The 19,497-nt window shown below is 45.2% G+C and overlaps 1 protein-coding gene across 1 annotated transcript in view; it reads right to left on the bottom strand.

Moving 5' to 3' along the window:
* Positions 1-19,497, bottom strand: part of ACE (angiotensin I converting enzyme) — a 212,610-nt gene that overhangs the window by 103,048 nt on the left and 90,065 nt on the right. Inside the window, exons 5-7 of the mRNA XM_086923822.1 lie at positions 6,639-6,830; positions 6,048-6,145; positions 685-857 (exon numbers count right to left, since the gene is read on the bottom strand). Coding sequence (XP_086779948.1) covers positions 685-857; positions 6,048-6,145; positions 6,639-6,830 — 463 coding nt within the window. The remainder of the gene's footprint in view (positions 1-684; positions 858-6,047; positions 6,146-6,638; positions 6,831-19,497) is intronic.

Genomic DNA, 19,497 nt, shown 5'->3' on the forward strand with positions numbered 1-19,497 from the left:
GATCAGCGCCATATTAGGTCCATGACCCTCGTCCTAAGATTGGCAAGGAGAAGTAGCGAGGAAACCCAAAGACTGATCGCCAATCAGAGTGGTCCCTGCCTGCAATCAGGCCCTCCCGCATAACAGGCATGGGACTGAGGTCCTAGGCAAAAACATGGCATTGAAGCCTTTCCAAAGAAGTGTCTGAGGTACATGTTAGAGACCTTCACTGCAAACCTCTTCTTTACAGCTTGGCATGCAGAAAAGAGACCATCAATTTGACTTTTTCCTGCCTTCTCCAATAAGTGACCCCGTACACCAAAAGCTGAAACTAAAGTAATTAGCACCGCACTATAGATTATTGATTGCATTATCTGTGCTTTTCTTTTATGATTTTTACACTAAAACCTTTATAAATGGAAGTACCATGAAATAATTTCAAAGGTTTAATACTGAGTGACATTTACCATTAAAGCTTCAAATCCCAGGCTCTGCTTTGTGGTGCTCAGAGCAGAAGCTTTGAGGGGCTGTGTCCTAGGACAGAAAGGGAAGTCATCACTTGAGCCTGCTGAAGGCAGGTACTTTCCCAAGTTCTCTGACTTTCAGGAAATTGCATTTTAAAGTTCTTGCACGTTAAGACCCCCTTGTTTCCCAAGTCCATCACTTCCTGCGTGGATCTCCTTTGTTTGCCTCCTACTGCTTCACCTGAAATCCTTGCGGTTGTAGAAGTCCCAGGCGGAGGCATGGCACACAACTTCGCGTCCATCTTTCGGCTTTTCCAGCATTGACTTTTCCCAGAAGTCTGGCGGCATCTTCAGAAGGCCCAGTGAGGTGAAGAACTCGTCTGAGACGTTGAACATGTATCTTGCATCCCAGTTCTGCAGAAGCACATAGAAAGGCACACACTGATTAGAGGACAAGGAGGGCAGGGATTCCTGAAACCAGCTTAGAACAGGAAGAATAGCAAACTCATTGGTGAGCAGCAGAGAACGTCTATGGCAGAATCACATAGGAGTCTATTACACAATTCTTATAAAATATCCTTTAGGGAAGTAGTTTGGCCTGCTATGACAGTAATAGGCAGCTGCGGCCGCTGCACGTAAGAGCGGTGTGGCCAGGTGAGAGGGAATTTCGAGAGACGACCACAAGGGAAAATTAAATGAATAATTAATTGTCCCTCGTGGTCATCTCTTGAAAAAAAACCTCACCTGGCCCCACCGCCCTAACCTGCAGCGGCCGCGGCTGGTAATAGGACAAAGGGGCTTGAAAGTAGCTAATAGAACATCGGATGTATGACATCACAACGCATGCTTTTACTCCACATGCTATTACAATGCAGTTTTTACAACGCAAGTCGTTACAACGACTTGCGTTGGGGGGCGCTGGATAGTGGAATAGTTTAATTTTCTATTCCAACTCCAGTCCTCGTGGATAGTAGGGAAGGTGTTGGATAGAAAATTAAACTATTCCCTATCCTACGACTTGCGTTGCAATAGCTGCGTCGTAATGGTAGTGCGGAGTAAAAGTTGCGTTGCAAAGGATGTTCCCCAGAACATCCATAGGGCACCTGCCAATTAGACCAACATTTTATAAAAACAAATTATATAAAAATATTGTATTGGATCCCGGATAAGATTTTGTTTTTTTCATCAAAAACCCATAAGGTGACTATGTACTAGTTCCTGGGAGCCTTTGTCCAGATGTCAACCAGTTACTACTCAATTTCTGATCTTTGTCTGCTGATTGGTGAAGGGAGAATGAGGAGGGCATGATGTGGAAGAATGAATGGAAGGATGATGACAAGAAAAAGCTAGTTGGAGGGATTCAAAAGGCATGGAGGGCAAGAGAGAGTGAGGAAGTTCGAGGAAAAGTTTCAAAGAATGGGAAAGGTAGAGGACAAGCAGCAGAAAGAGAGCGCAGGATCTAAGTAGGGAAAGTAGAATTGTGAGAAGGAAGGAGGCAGGGTAAGGGGAGTAGAGTATGAAAAGGAGTGATTGAGGATGGGAAGGCATAAGGAGGGAAGCAGGAGAGGAGGAGATGTGGAGGGTGATAAGGAAAGCAGTTGGAAGGCTGGAGTAGGGAGCCTGCCTGACAAAGGCCGCCCCTACTCAGACAATTACAAGATGGAAGATACAGGCAAAGAGATCACACCCAGGAGGATGAGACTCAGTGAGGGTCGGTGATGTCCAAGGCCAGTGATTATTTTGAGCCAGTGGTATCCAGTGCCCGGCACCTGCACTTAATTTTCAACCAACACTGGGGCATGTGGCAGTCTGCAACAAGGTAGCACTGTCTGGCTAATTTAGAAATGACCACATCAACAGTTAATTATTAATTCAATGTACATTTAAAATTACTATTAGCTGCTGTCCAAGCCATTCTTGTAGCTGTGGGGGCCTGTAATAGTCCGAATTGTCATACTTTTAGGAGTGTGATGGTTAGTAGTTACATTGTTACTATCAGTGTTAGCATGGCAGGGGCAATGTGTGGGTCAAGCTGTAGTGGCCTCCTACCGAAAGCCATGGCACTTATTGTCTTACAAATTAAGCACTGTGAGGCCACACTGAAAAGGGCTGCAACAAACAAGCTCTACTATTCCATGTAGCTCTCCTTGTCTTCTGACCCTATTAGCAGCATTATGTCAGTTTCCCATATTCCTCTTTCTTTTTCTCATGAATTATTCTTGCTTTGCTATTTTTCACAGCACAGTAATGACTTCCGGCCTGGTTCAATGTGTTGCTTGGTTTGCTTTGTTTCTGCCCATTCTCTGTCTACCCCAGAGCCCCTCCCTTCATTATCTCCAGACTCCTCGCTGCTCCTTCCAGCTCATATCTTTCCTTCCCTGCCATACTTCCCATTTATTCACTAAAATCATGTGCATGTCTAAGAGGCTCTCAAAAATCTCGTCCATTTAGCAGCAAGAAGTTTGGAATTCATCCTATTCGCTCCTCATATTTTGCAGATCCATATTTTTCCCTTCCACTGATCGCTTAGGTTTCCAAAATACACGTTCTTTGTTTTTTGGGTTTATTCCTGTTTTACTTGACTTTTACTTGTTTTGCTTGTTTATTTTTTATCACTAAGCCACTGGAGTCAAGCTATCCTGGCTGAAGACGGCTGATAGCCAGAAACCGGTCCTAGGATGCTTGATTCCGGACCAGGGAAGACATGGCTTGGCAGTTCGGGCTGGACTGTTCCCATGAGGCACAGGGTTAAGACTGATTTGCATATGGCCATGTCTGAACTGGGGTGGCTTGGTGAGCAAAATAATGATGGATTAAACCCAGATCTGTCACTGGGGGTGAATGTTTTGCCATTGTGCAACATTCCGTCCATCATCTTGTGTGTTTTGCTGTTTATTTTTTTTGCACATGCACTGTTATGATATGAATTTTATGAGTTACCACGTCTTCAATATTTGATCTTCCTTTAAAGATTTCATGATTCTAAACTTATATTTCCATGTTACTTGTTTATCATGTTCCCGCACCCCTCTTGGTTCTCTGCTTTAATTTTTTAGCTTTACTTTTTACAGTTTACTCCTGTGCTACTAACTTTTGTTTTCCTGTTTCATTTTCCTGATTTCTTATGACTCTTTTCCCATGTCTCTCTTCTCTTCTTCAATCTTACGATATAAATACTTTCTTCCCATCTGCATGACATTTTCTCGTTATCTTACTTGTCCTTCTCATTGTTTTCAATGTCTCTTCTTACTATTTTGCAGTCTCTATAAAATTTTCACATCTCTTCACACTATTTTTCCTTTTATTTTACAGATTACTTCCTAATGTTTCTCTGCATCCTTCTTACTATTATCTTCCTTTTTACTGACTTTATGTCATTTTTTTCCTTCATTTCACAATGTTTGTGTGCCCTTCTTACATTGTCTCTGCTTACCTCTTACACTTTTCGTGCTCCTTTTTTGCTATTTCTCTATCTCCCTGTTCATGGCTTGCTGTTTTACCATTTCCTGTTTTCTTTTTAATATTTTTTCAACTGTTGGTGTAGTCTTACTGTATGTCTCTCGTGTCTTACCATTTTTCTGCTATTCCAATTACCATTTTATACTTCCGCTACACTTTGCCATTTTCTGGTTTCTATTTTCTTGCATTATCTTGCTATTTTCCTGTAGGTTTTCTGTTCTTACATCTTCCCTACTGTAGTGTGGTTTATGGGCCTCTTTTTGCGAGCATGTTAAGTTAGCATGACTTATTAGATGTCTAAACGCCATTTTCCTTTTTGCTGCTTTTTGCACACAACACTGCTTAGCTGTTTTTGCTGAGTTAGCTTTCACAAAGGTCTATACATGAGAAAAGGGTTGTTTTTCGACATCTCTAGACATACATCGTGTCCCCAGTCTGCACAGTGAGTGCTGAGCCACCAAGGTTATCATATCCTGCGAGCCTCTTTATCAGCGTGTCCGTGTAATACATTCTAGACACAACAATTTGGCAGCTGCAAGCCGAGTAGGATTCTGGCGCCTTTATCATAGCAGACTTGCCAGAATTGAACACATTTTGAAGATTCCAGGCATGCAGAGAGACTAACCGGTCCTGATGTAATTTACACTTACTGAGCGGACAGGTAAATGGGGTCCCCCTAAGAAAACTCCAGAGACCTTCTATAGTTGTATAATACATAGTTCCTTGATATGGAGGGTGCTTTAAATAGGCGCTTTTAGCACCTGTTTGCACTATCATTGTAATATGATTCCTCCTTTTGTATTTTATGGAATTGTAACCATGCTGTCCGTATTAGTATTATCTATATGTATGCTGATGTTGATTAAAATACTGCGCTTGAGATCACGTCGCTAAAATAAACATTTTAACCTTACCGTGTCTCTATTTTACTCCTGTTGTGGACTGGTATTAACATATAACCAAAGAGTGTTCTCACTTTCCACCATTCCTGAGATGGTTTTAAGTCGCATGTTCTAGGTTGTCTAATCATTGGTTTCTTTGCTATAGGACGAAGAGCTAATGTGACACTGATTGCTAGCCTGGTAGGGGATTTTGGGTACTAAGGTGAGTTTTGGCACACCCTAATTTACTGAGGTCCTAAGTCTCTGTGCACAGTTCTGTGTTTGCGCAGAATCCCTATTACACTACCATTTCTACCTCTTCCTTATTAATTTCCACCTGCCTTCTTACTGCTTTCCTGTTTCTTTCTTATTGGTTTTCTGCTTCAATAATCTGGTTTACCACTTTTCTCCTTTTGCTTTAAAACTTTCTCTGTTTAGTCCTTCATTTTCCAGCTTCTCTCTTACAATACTGATAACTGCAGCTTGCTGTTTCTCTGGTTTATTCTTGCTATTTTCTTATCTCATTTAGGCCCAGAATCACTAACATCTTGCAATAGTGGATACACCTCTCATTTGGTGCAGCCATGACACAAAATGTTTTCTGTGATTTACAATACCATGCCAATCAGATGTGTGTGGTTTTGTGCTGGATTTATCCTTAAAATTAATGCAAGTTAGCACACAGCGCGGCCTTCCATTACTCTGTGTCAGGGAGATTTTCTATGTGTGGAGCATGGGTGTTCCCATGCATTAACCCATGGATTTTGATGAAATCCCACATTTACTGAGATGAGTAAACCTGGAAATGTGACAAAATGCTGTGCCTCCCTGAACCAGGCATAACAATGAAAATAGCCTTATTTCACCTCATTACACCCTCTTTCCATGAATGCTGCATTCTGCATCACACATAGAAAGTGGTAAATGCCTTAAAGGATTATTTCTGTGCAAGACAGAGGGACAGTTGCCAGCACATGCAATCACTAGTGAAGGAAGCAGAAGAAATGTGACATAACAGGACAATTAAAAAATGCAGCATGACAAGTCAGGGGATTTCTGGTGCTATCTATGTTACCTATGGTTAGGGGAGATATTAGTGGTTTTGGTGGTGGTGGTGGTGGCGGTAGGAAGTGAGGAAAGCAAAGATGAAACAAATCAAGAACCTGCTTGAGAGGGGGACGATTTGGTGCTTGATGGTAACAGTGTGATGAGTAGTTGTTATCAAGAGGGCACCTAATAGCAGGAAGGTATACTGTTGCTGTACCTGCGCCACCATGGCGGCGGTGACATCCACGTTGGTTTTATCAGGAAATGGCACCATCATGTCGTAGATATTGTTCCACTGCTGGGCCCACATGTTACCTGAGGGGTCACAAAGATGGAAACAAAATAATATGAAGCTGCTGAGGACCCCTCTGCCACCTTCAGCACTGCTGATTGCATCACAAGCCCATCATTTACACAGGCAACACAGCATCAACCCCTACGTGTGAGGGTATCTAACTATGCTATTTATTGACTATTTATCACACGTATTTGGGCTTGAGAGCTCATTAAACAATAAGGCAGCATACCAGTCATTACAGAAATCAGGCTGAAACGTTCGCTGTTAAAGTAAAATACATTGTGAAATGTGCATACAACCCACCGCCTACTGCTAATCAGGGTGTATTTACGAAAACTGTCTCGCTACATGTTAGTGCTACCTATTATAAACTTTTCAACCAGGTCAGGGTCATTAACTAGTAGTAGATAAGCTCAAGAAGTCAATATTGTGCAGGGAGATACATGTGGTGCCTTCTAGGCACTATAGCGCAGGTTTTGAACTGCACCAACCTCCCACGTGACTCCTTACCAAAAAGATGAGCAGGAATAGGGCCTTTGAGGTTGATGTATTTGGCGCCATACCGCTCGTACAGCTTACGGCGGACAAAGGCATGAAGGTTCAAGTAGAGGGGCTCCAGCTGGTGATAGAGCGCCTCAAGGTCGTCCTCGAACGTAGGTGAGGCATACCAAGATCGCCAGTAAGCACCAGTATCCCTAAAGCCTGAAATGGGGCAAAAAATACAACATAAGTTAATCATGGACTCAACTCATCGTCATTATGTCACAAAACCAAGCATTAATGCAAGATCAATACATGATTGACCACTGTCATGTCCTCAATACCTAATCATGCTCATATTCTTTAGTGCTATGTTTGGTGTGTAAGGAACACCCAAAATAAAAAAATAAGTAAATAAATAAATACAAGTCCTCATCGACACAGGGGGCCTGACTCACAAAAGTAAACTTAAGATTTGGTGTAAGTTTACGATTGTTTGTTATTCACAAAGGTATTTTACTAGTAGTATGGTTAAGCTCCAGGACGCCCCTTTGCTGGGGCATCTGTGCGCTCTATAAATACGGATAACATAACATAACATTAAGACTGTGGAGTCCCCGCACATAATAAAATATGAAATGAAATGAAATGAATGAAATGAAATGAATGAAACTTATATAGCGCACGACTTACCCTGGGGCATCTCAGCGCTTGCTTAGGGAACCCGTCCTGGTATTCCCCTGTGAGATAACCCTGGCAGGGTATCCACAAGGTGAAAGCCAGGCATCCCACCGCGAGGGGCCGTTGTGGAGATTAAGCAAGCTATTGCCCAGAGTCGCAGAGTGTGAACCCATGAGTCGAGGAGGCACCGGAGCGAGAATTAACAAGTCCGTGGAATTTTTGAGCCCAAGACCCACCGAGGCGGGGAATTGAACCCTGGTCCCGGGCCGAACTCAGGCTCCAGGTCTGCCGCCTCTAACTCCTGAGCCACACTTCTCAATATGACAGTCCTATTTTTTTATGTGCAGAGGCTCCGCAGTCGTAAATATGCCACTAGTAAAATACCTTTGTGACTAAGAAAGCGTATGTTTACCTTTGTGAACCAGGCCAAATATCTACACATCAACCACATTTCATCAATACATCATCAACATGTTGACTCTTGATCTGCGCCTAAATGTATCATTAACATTTTGTCAAGACAGTGACAACACATTAGCAGCATATTAGCAGCGCATCGTCAAAGCATCGGGGGCACACACTACGACACAAGTCAAATGATTAATGACAAACATGTCACTGAATGATTTCTTTTTCTCTTAGTTTTATATAGCGCAAACTTGACCCCAAGCTAGCAGGTACTAGAGCGCTTTACATGAGCACCAGTTTCATTCCACAAAGACACATTAATTTTTGCATAGGGGGATTAAGGGCCAGATGTACGACCCTTTAGCATGCGCAGAATTGGTCGCAAACTGATTTGCGCATGTTAAAATGGCCGTTTACCATGTACAAAAGCCACTTGCAATTGCCTAAATAAAATAGGGACTCACTACCGACAAGCAAAAATTGCTCATGCAATTTGCGACTACCAAATTGTGTATCGCAATTTGCGAGTCGCTAAATAGCATATACATAACAATCGCAAATTGCAAAAACATGCAAAAATACAAAATTGCGCATGCAATTTACCACTAAACAGCAACAGATGGTAATCAGATACAACCTATGAAAAGACAACCAGAATGCATCACAAACCTTTCCACAATGGCTGGCCTGTATTGGCTAGCAAGGAGGAGGCGGATAATGGCGGCATGGTAGAGGAGAAGATGACAGGAGAGGATATTCAGAGTCAAGCTGACATTGTTGAATAATACTGAAGAGGAGATCTATGATCAGTACAGGCTAAGTAGCAGTGTGATACTAAAGCTCAGTGACATCTTGAAGCCACAACTTGAGAGTAGTATCATGTGCAGCAATACTATTCCCACACATGTGCCGTTTTTGTGCTCCCTCCACCTCTTAGCCGCTGGTAGTTACCAGGATGTCATGGCAGTGGCTGGTGATGTATCTCAAAGTGCCCTATAGCGTTTCTTCCATCACTTCCTAGACGCAATGCTACAACACGTACACCAACACATATACATGCCCTGTGACAATCAGGAATTAGACCAGACTATATTGGATTTCTACAGGTTAGCTAGATTCCCACAGGTAATAGGGTGCATAGATGGGACACATGTGCCCATATGTCCACCATCCCACATAGAATATATTTTTTGGAATAGAAAAAATACACATTCCCTCAATATTCAAATAGTGTGTAATGTAAAGAACATTATAACAGATATTGTAGCTAAATACCCAGGAAGCACCCATGATGCATTGGTTGTGGAGTGTTGTGGAGCTTCTGCGCGTCCCGTTGGCCCTGGGACTGATTCCTGTATTCCTGCCGCTGCCCCTCGCCACACCCGCTCCGCGGGTGCCGCTTCGCGGCTCAAGGAAGGCGGAAACTGTGTTCTGAGCGCTGAGCTTCAGGAGGCGGTGAGGAGGAATCGTGTTGGCTCTAGCAGGGACTCGGAGATCCAGGAGTCCCTGCTCTCACAGGTGCGCCAGCGGACGCCGCCAACCCGCCACGCCCCCCGCCTGTAACGCCCTTCTATTTAACGCTCTGTCAGACGCTCAGCGGGACGCCAGCGGGACGCCGAGCGAAGCCCGAGCAAAGGGCGGGCAGTCTGTGGCAGTCAGGGGCTGTCAAGGCTGGGCTGGGCCACGTCCCTTTCCTCTACATCATCAGCAGTGAGTACATACGGCCTGTGTGAGACCCCGTGCTGTTCCCTGCAATCATATCCACCCGCTCTGGAAAACTCCTGAGGAGTGATAGTGAAAGGGGGTCCATTGCCGGGAGCCCTGTTATAGGAACTATGGACCGCTTCATCACCAGGGTGGCGGCGGTGATTGAAAAGGCGATTGCCATGTCTGAGAAGCGCCTATCTGAGGTCTACCTCCCTTCAAGACGTTCATCCTTGGGGGTTGCTGCCCAGTCGTTTACACCGGCCAGTGAGAGGGTGGACTTTGCTCCTCCACCCGGTGTGTCTGGATACTCTATAGACCCCCCCCCCCCCGAGTTTGATGAAATAGGGCAAAATATAGATAGGCTGGAAAATCTGGCCGCACTTCTCCCCATTGTCTCTGTGGAAGATGGTGGTCCTAGTAAACTGTCTTCGCCAGTATCACCTAAACCCCTTAACGAGGCCATTAGTGATCCCCTGCCCCCAAAACCGCCCACGCCCATCCCCACCATAGTTATACCAGATGGGGAGATAGACAGGGAGTCCCTAAACATCCAAACTCCCGAAACCAGGCAGGAGAATAGGCTCCCAAATAAAAAGGCAAGAAAATGCAAAAAGGGTAGGCTAGTGAGACAGGCCGCTCTTTATCAAACAGTAAGAAAGCACTCTGGACCTGGCACGAGAAACACAAGGGGTCGGTCTATAGAGAATGGAGTTGACATAGGAAGGGATGTTGTGACTTCTCACAGGGGGCCAACCTCAGATGTTAACATAGCCAAGACTTCTGAGCCCACTGACTCTGCAACAATTGATATCATCTTTGAGAAGCTAGATAGCCTCTTGAGGCCTCTACTGACTCAGGTTAAGGGTCTAGGCGCGAGGATAGATAAACTAGAGCAATCAACCCTTGACGGGTTCTACTCACTCAAAACTACATTTAAACAACAAACCAGAGTGAGTGAAAATCAGGACACGGGTGCAAAGGGGAACAAACCACCACCCCAGAGAAACTCTAAGTCCCCAACCTGTCTAAATAAGGTTGATATTAATAGTGCTTTAACCTCAGCTCCCAAATCTCCTCCCCGTCCCAAAGCAGGGCCATTACACAAGGGGCCACCAACACACTTAGAACCTGCTATAAATAAACCCAAGTCTCTCCCACAAAAGCAGCCACAGACAGCTAGTGGTAAAACGAAAGACACCCAAACACCAGGCACATGCAACAAATCGCATGGATTAGTGACAGGGAAAGCTCCTAGATCTGTACCCCAACCTATAGCCCCAGCTACCACTTTATTGGTCCCTAGTAAACCAGTACGCCGGATACCTCCAGTAAACCTCCCGCCAGACTGTCAACCTTTTGTTGCAGTTATGGTCAACGTTCCCCCCCTAAAGGAAGGCCAGATGGAAAACCATCAATCACTCAAGAATAAGTGCATCCATTGGCTGAAGGCAAACAAGCCAATTCCGTTGGGTGTGGACGGTATCATCCTAAGTGTCCGTAGAGTAGGGTGGGTAGGCCAGGGGAAAAAAACGCAGGAGGGGGATTGCATAATCATAAATTTCCAAGACCCTAGAGTAGTGCCCTCGATCTGTACTCCTATTAAAAACATGGGGGGTCATGGGGTTAAAGTGGTAGATCTTTCTTATTTCTATCCCAGGCAATTTGTTAACTTAACTGGAGGAAGTTTAAGCTCCCCTGATTTCAGACAAAACTGGGAGACACACTGGACAGGGCCTACGGGGGGCATAAGGGTGAATCATTTGTGGGCACCAGGGCCCTACTGACTGGAAATTGGGAGTAGGGCAGACCCAAATGGAGCATCATCCACCCAAACCAACCTTGAAAACGGGATACTAGCACATAAAGCCACCCCCCAAGACCCCTGTTCACCTCAGACACCTTTGAGGAGAACCACAGATAGGGACATTCTCGCGCCCAGCGACACGCCAGCTGTGACGGACCTAGTCTTTAAGGTTTTCAGCTGGAATGTCGCAGGGATTGCAAGAAAACTGCCTCTACCAGGCTTTACTGCTTGGGTTGAAGAGCACTCCCTGTGTATTTTCCAAGAGACATGGAGCCTGGTGTCGGTTCATAGGGTGGGATTTTCTACCTATTTCTCCCCTGCACAAGTGTCGGAAACAGGGAGAGGGCGACCTTCGGGTGGCCTTCTCATTTGGGTCGCAGCATCTCTAGACTGCAGAGTAGAGGAGTTTCCCACAGGCTGCCCGGACATACAAAATATCACCCTAATAGATCAAAGGGGAAGGCTGGTCCTAAATGTCTATAACGTTTATGCCCGGGGGACCAAGGGTGGGAGAAAGTCTCCTGTAATATCTCTCCTCGAGACTTTGCTAAAGAATACCCCATATAAGTCACGCACATTGGTTGCGGGCGACATGAACTGTACGTACGAGCCCTTGGGCTCGGACGTCGGCCTCGACCAAGATGAGGAGGATGCCAGGCTGGGGATCCCTGTACTGGAAATCCCACCGATTAGAAGGTGGACAGAAGTGGTGCTCCAGCTATATTCTCTGACCCTTGAATTTAACTTAAGGGCAGCAAATGGGAGGACAACCTCGGATAGGGGGGGTGCCCACACGTACAACAGGCCAGGACACACCTCTAGGATAGATTATTTACTAATAGATGTATACCTATGGTCATATGTAAGGGACATGCAGGTGGTCCCTACGACTGAAAGCGACCACAATCCAGTCTCTTTAAGCATGAACCAGTGGTGGTGTCCCGCAAGGAAGGACAATACTAACCAGGTAGCTGTACCCCCGGATGAGTCTGAAGTCTCCCCATGCGGTAGACGAATAAAATGGGCGAAACTAGCCCTCTCTGAGGCAAAGGGAGGAGAAATTGTAACCCTCTTAAATCATATGGTGACAACCCTCGGGTTCTCCCTAGAAGGGGTGGGTAGAGTGAGTGGGCTTTTTGTCTCCTTAGTGGAAGCCTTGACTAATGTGTTTACCTCACACCCTAGCAAGTCGGGTAACAAAAAATTTAAAAAACTGGATAATGGTTGGTATACCCAAACATGTAGGGTACTTAAGGCAAACCTAGTTGAGGCAGTAAAGCACAAACCCCGAAATGTGATACAGGAAGCAAGAAAGGCCTATAACGAATCCCTCAAAATTGCTAAGAGGGAGTGGGAGGAAAAATTCTGGGAAGACCTGCTCCAAGCCAGTAAAAGTAAGGATACAAGGGCCTTCTGGAATCTCATAGCCACACGGAATAAACCCGATGCAGCTATGAGACCCTGCAACATCCCGCCCCAAAACTGGGTAAAACACTTTGGGGCTTTATACCTCCCCCCAGACGGGGAACTGAATGTTGGGTGGAACCTTACACTAGCAATTGAACCTCACGCCTATGATTTCTTCACTCCCCTAGAGATTGAAAAGGTTATAGGGTGGGTAGCGCCTCGTAAGGCAGCAGGCCCAGACGGCCTCCCGGGGGATCTCATGAGGGCATACCCAGTGGAATGGGGTAGGGTTATTGCTGCTCTCTTAAACGACATCATGAGGGGAGGGGCAGTACCTGAATCCTGGAAAGGGGCGGTGGTGGTCCCGATTTATAAAAAAGGATCTAGGGAAGCCCCAGGGAACTACCGCCCCATAAGCCTGATAGACTCCACCCAAAAGATAGCTGGTAAAGCTATCCTCGGAAGGATCCTTCATTGGGTGGAGGAGAACAAAATCCTATCGGACTTTCAGGCAGGTTTTCGGGCTGGAATGGGGACAATAGAGCAGGTGTTTAGGTTGGCACTACTGGGGTGGAAGGTGGTGGAACTAGGCAAGGGTAGTCTTTACTTGGCCTTTATAGACCTGAAGACTGCCTTTGACCTAGTCCCCCGGGAGGAGCTTTGGAGGGTACTTTACGAGCTGGGACTACCCCCTTACATCTTGTCCCTCCTCATTAGCCTCCATGCCCATACCTTTGCACAGGTCCGTTGGGGTAAAAACGGAGAACTCACCGAGAAGATACCAGTGTCCAGGGGCGTAAGACAGGGCTGCGTCTTGGCGCCCACCCTATTTTCACTCTATGTGAATGGGGTGGTAGAACACCTCCAACAAGAGCCAGCTGACGCCCCCTGTCTCGGAGGAGTCCGGATCCCCACTATGCTTTTTGCGGACGACACGCTTTTGATCTCGAAGACTCCCCAAGGCCTTCAGAAATTGCTAACGCGTTTCCAGGAGTTTTGTGCCGCAAAAGGGTTAATAATTAACGTGGACAAAACAAAATATCTAGTCCTAAATCCACCAAGGAAACTGGGCCGCCCACCAATGCTTAACTCTGTTGCCTTGGAAAAAGTGTCCGAATTCGATTACCTCGGCATTCGGATAACGGACAGGTTGTCTTGGGCAAATCACATCAACAAAATGGTCCTTAACCACAGGAGAGTAGGAGGAGCTCTCATGAGGGAGTTCCGGGCCTCACCTAGGAGATCACTCACCCCGGTAATTGATATCTACAAGGCCAAGGTAGTGACATCAGCCTTGTATGGGGCAGAACTGTGGGGCCACTGCCGACTAGACACCTTAGCGACAGCGGAGACCAAGCTTCTAAAATCCCTTATTTCTAACCCTCTGAGCACACCGTCTGTACCAGTGTTGTTAGATACAGGATGTAAAAACATTAAAGATCAAGCCCAGCTTCGCCCCCTCCTTTTATGGACACGAATCTGGAGGGGTGAAGAGCTAAAATCCTACGCTGATGGCCTGGGGGAAATAATGAGTTTGGGGGGTTGGGCTAAAATAAGATGGCTAAGAGAAACTAAAAAGCTTCTGGAGGAGATTGGATTAGGGGACCACTGGTCAACACGTTCAGCCCCTCCGAAAGAAGTTGTTAAGGCCCTTTTCTGGAAGTGGACTGCGGAGCAACTAATTACAAACTCAAACCACTGCAAGTCTACTGTTGCCTTCTTATTAGTTAAAGACATTGTGGCCTTTGAACCCTACCTGGACTTGATTACCCTCCCCTTTGATCGAGCTCTTTATTTTAAATTTAGAGTTGGATCCCTCCCGCTTGGTTCAGTGACATCAAATTGGAAAGCAGCAGCCCGTACGTCCCCCAACTGTGCTTGTTGCCCGAGTAGGGTAGAGTCCATCGCGCATGTTCTATTTGAATGCCCGGACTATGCAAGGCCTAGGAGTTTTTGGCTGAAACCTCTTTGCCGAAACATGGGTACACGTAGCCACCTAGTAGCCTTGCGCATTCTAACTACGGACACCTCCCCTCCTATTGTATGTCGAACAGCAAAATTTTTAAAACAGTTTTGGCTTATTCGATGTAAGAGATTGTCAGTAGCGGTTTAATCCTCTTTTTAGCTAAATTATTATCGGGCACCTCATGTCCTTTTATCTTTTTTAAATGTGTTCTTATACTGACTTCCTAAAGTGATGCTTTTTGTACATTGTAATATTTGTATTGTAAATGTGCTTATAAGATATCTTGCATATCGAATAAAAGCTTATGACTGACTGGCATTCATTTTCCGGCTCAGTGGCCTACATCAAAGGTTAGAAAGAGGTGACTTTGATGATGGATACCTCCTAGGTAATTGTATCACCTGTTCCTAAACTTATGTTAATGTTATAGCATGTCTGTTAGCATTCAACATCTACATCATATTTCTCACAACAGGAGACAGTGAGTCTGCTCTGCATCCGTGGGTCTTCACACCGTACCTGTCGCCCACCAACATCCATGAAAGGACGTACAACACTGCACACAGGCGCACCAGGATAGTTATTGAGAGTACTTTCGGAATACTCAAATTGCGCTTTAGATGCCTACATAAGAGTGGGGGAGCTTTGCAGTATGCGCCAGAGACAGTCTGTACAATTGTGGCAACATGTGCCATGGCGCACAACATGGCCTGCAGGGGTGGACTGCCCATGGATGTGTCTGACACTGATTCTGAGGATGATGGACCGGGACCACCTGCCCAACAACTAAGGGATGGCAGCGCTGCAGCAGAGGGGAGAAGGCGCAGGGATCAGATTGCAAACAACTATTCCTGAAAGGTACTTACACACAAGCTAGTCACTCAGCTGTACAAAAGACATGAGTCATTATGAATGCAAATGGGAGTTAAATTTTCACACATCCATTTGTAAAGTAGGACGACATGTCCACAGTAACCTTATGAAAATAACACCTCTAGTAAAATAAATGTGTTGCGTCACCAATAGAAAATAACTCCAATGTTAATGTTGAAGCTTTGGGTAACAGTGAAAAGTCATTTTCTGCACCTGCGCGTGGCCTTGCCAGAGATGCCAATAGCCTTCCCTAGGTTGCGGCTGCTGCTCATGCGCAACATAGGTTCTACTGTGGCTGACATGCTGCTCCTGCTTGACAACTCAATATGAGTGCCACCAAGTCCAACATCCCCAAGTAACTGATTTGTCTGCAGTGTCTCAACTGCAGCAGTGATTTTCTCCAAACCACGCGCCACATCACGGCTGTAGTGGCCCATTTCTACTTGTAGGCTAAGTGGGCGCTGACTCTGCCTATTGGTGGCATGTGCCAGCCTGTTTATTGACCTTGTGAGACTATCCATGATATGTCCCCAGATGTGCTCAATGCGCCCCTGGTTCTCTCTATTCGGAAGCAAACTCCTTGGCCAGTTTAGCCTCTATTCTGGACTGGTTGTGTGCCAGTTTTGTTCTCACCATGTGGAAGACCGTGTCATTCTCAGATTTCTTTGTTTTTGAATCTTATTATGCAGGTGCTGGATCAGCAGCATTTCTCTGTCAATGGGATTTGACATTGACTGATTGAATGGGCCAGTTGTGGACTTGTCTTGGGACCGATGCTGTGACTGTTGGGTTCTTGGTGCACAACGCGCATGGGTGGACCAAAGACCTGGTGGTGTGGTGTTGTGCTGCGCTGTTGAGGTGGCAGTTGGTGTTGACAAGGGAGTGCTTGCATTCCCAGTGGATGGGTTGTCAGTGGGCCTATCCCCACTCGTATTCCCAGCATCCTGCCCTTTCTCAATTTTCTCTGGCTCCTGGCTACTCGATGTGTCCCCATCGCTGTCCTCTGCTTGAAGTTGTGTGTCTATGTAACAAAATATATGACAGATGATATTAAAAGATGTGTTTCACTGTATCAGTGTTATGACTCTGTTAAAAAGCACAAGTCATTCCCTCACTAAACTCATTTTGACACAGACTACATCTCCCATGATGCAACACCTGGGTTGTTTGTTGTTTTTACATGGATATATGCTTGTGTTTTTATTAGTATGAATGTACAGTTCAGGCTCTAGTTGGTATGCACATGTCACATGCACATTTTACACTTACCAGGAGTTATGTTTGACTGGGATGTATCCAGGGTCCCAAAACCTGCTACAGGTGTCCTCTCCAGGGTGGCTTCCACCATTGCCTCTGCTGTTGTCGGGTCTGCTGATGTGGATGGTCCATGTCTGTTTTGCAGCTTCAAGGCACTCTGCCATCCTCTCTTTTGCCCTGGAGCATAGGTCATACCATCTTTTCGATGGTGTGGTGTGCTACTCCCAGGGCATTGATCCTTCTCTGTATGCTGCGCCAGATCCTATTTTTCTCTGTTTCAGCCAGACGGTGGGATGTTCTGCCAAACAATTCTGCGTGCTGATTGCAGCATTCTTCTATTAATATATCAAGTTCTTTTTCTGACAACTTAAGCTTGCGCAGCCTCTGCTTGGTTCCCTTGTTGGTATCCTTGCAAGTCTTCTCTGCTCTCTAAGCAGTATCTGAATATGCTGCTGCACCAGTACATGTGCATGTTTTTCATCAGGAGTTGCTTTGGGCACCACTTCCTATCACTTCCTGTTTGGTGGGTCCTTCAACCCAAACAGGAAGTGTTACACTTTGTTTATTGAAATGTAGGTATTTATGAGTGCTTTATTGAGATTTTCACGTTCGTTCGCAAATTGCTCATGCAAAAACAAGGTTTATATGGCTCTCGCTTTTTGCGATAGGAATGAGAGTCGCTATTTGCACTTATCGCAAATAGCGTTGCGAGTCAATAGCGAGTCGGAATTTCCATGGGAGAGGTGTTGGTAGGTAGCGTTATGTGACTTGCTAATTGAGAGTCCCAATTTTTCGCGAATAGCGAGTCGCAAATTTTGGTGGTCAGACATCTGCCCCTAACTGATTTGCCCAGAATCACAGGATGTTGAGCGTCATTGCCGAGACTTGAACCCGGCTAATCCTCAAAGCACATCAAAAACACATCATCAAAACATGTCTTGTCTCTATAGAACCCATATCTTAGTCTTTTTGTATGTGACTGTGTTGTGTATTAACAGGCACCATTTTGTGTTTCCTCCTTTTCGATGACCCCAAGGAGTAAACCCAGGCAACAAACTCAAAGCAAACCACTTGCAATATCAGAGGACGATAGAGTGAAGTAGCGTGTGTGAGGAAGGGGGCACGCTGGAACAGGAGTGGTGCTATCCTGGAGAACTGAATTGATCAGGACACTCCAAACAGTTCAGAACAAAAAGACCAGACTTATTTAAAAGCTGAGGTCAAGAGATCACATGCACCCAACTTTGAAAATCGCGTAGTGGCTACTAGCCAAATGGCAAATGCAATGCAAGGTAGTGTGTAACATGCATGGAATTTTGGAATCAAAGCTTTTTTATTATATACAGAGGTTTGAGTTAAAACACAGTAATTTCTTTTTGCCAGCGTCTTGCGCATCCGATGATTAGCCCTACACTCTTAAAAAAAGAATGAGATACAGAAGAAATGTTTGTTCACTATCTAGCAGACTTTGCTGGTTCTGGTGTTTTTTCAGACTACCATTTTTTTTGCATATGCAGTGGTCCACGTGCCATCTTTCTGGAGTCCATCCTAAAACAGCACAGAATAGAACACATTTTGATGTGTGTGTATCATGTCCAATTTGAGGCCACTGCCGTTTGAAAGTTTTCAAGAAAACTGATACTATAGAGAGATTAAAGAATTATCAAAAGGTGACATCCTAATATAATTTTCGGGCACTCCATCATAAAGGGATAGGACTAGAGTTGGGAGAAAATGTTTTCAGGAAAGCGAATCAGCCGAAATCCACCCTCTTTTTGGCTCACTGCAGCGTGAACGTGGGCCTAAAAACCACCCAAATCAACTCTGCAGACAAACCAGAGAAATGGGTGGATTTCGAGACCTAATTGCCTAAACTTCCCACCTTCCCAAAATCCCGACGGCCCATGGACCATTGAGGAATTAAAGCCCACTTCTCGCCGTTTAACCAGTAATCGGCAAATGCAGATGTAGTGACTGATTTATTTATGAATTGATTGATGGATCAATAAATTGAATGAAGCTTGGATTGAAGGGTGAACTGACTGGTGCGTGGACTGCTTGGTTTATTGACTGATGAGTGGTTAATATAATAGATACATCGGTTATTGGATGTACTGAGTGTAATGCGACCATAATATTTCTATAACAAGGTCAGTCTCCTAATGTTATGTATTATCCTCTATAAGAAATGACACCCATAGAGCCTCCTAAGAAATATGAATTACAAGGGTATCTGTAATACTAGAACCCCCCACCACATGGTAATTCCTAATTTCCCACTAACGTATCAGTTGTTCTCAGATACCAAAGTGTCTGGGTGAAAAACATCATACATGTGGAAGTTGTAATCCAGATGGTGCCAGAAAATCCAGTTACCGACCCCACTGGGATTAGTGTAGACCGACCTCTATTGATTCCTATTTTGTAACACCTTTCTAAGCTCCAAATCTCCTAATCGTGGCCAACAAATCAAATACCATTGGGGCGACTTGGCCTGTAGATCGATATTCTCAATGAAAGAACCACAATCATCAAAACAAAGACCTCTGCTTTGCATCAGCATGGATGCCAGCTTCATCTACTAGCATCCCCAGATTTGGAGTTTAGCTTGGAAGGGTAGCCTATGTGAGTACTCAAATCCCCCAAAACAGTGGGGCAATCGCTCTTTTGTTAGAATGAATTTGTGAAGCTCAGATGTTCTGCTCCAAATGTTATAGTCTGTAACAAAACAACGCCTTCTCCTCCCTGGCAGCCCTAGATACCAGCTTCATTTTGCCACATTTACT

This window comes from Lissotriton vulgaris, chromosome 5 (assembly GCF_964263255.1).
Source record: "Lissotriton vulgaris chromosome 5, aLisVul1.2, whole genome shotgun sequence".
Classification (NCBI taxonomy): Eukaryota; Metazoa; Chordata; class Amphibia; order Caudata; family Salamandridae; genus Lissotriton; species Lissotriton vulgaris.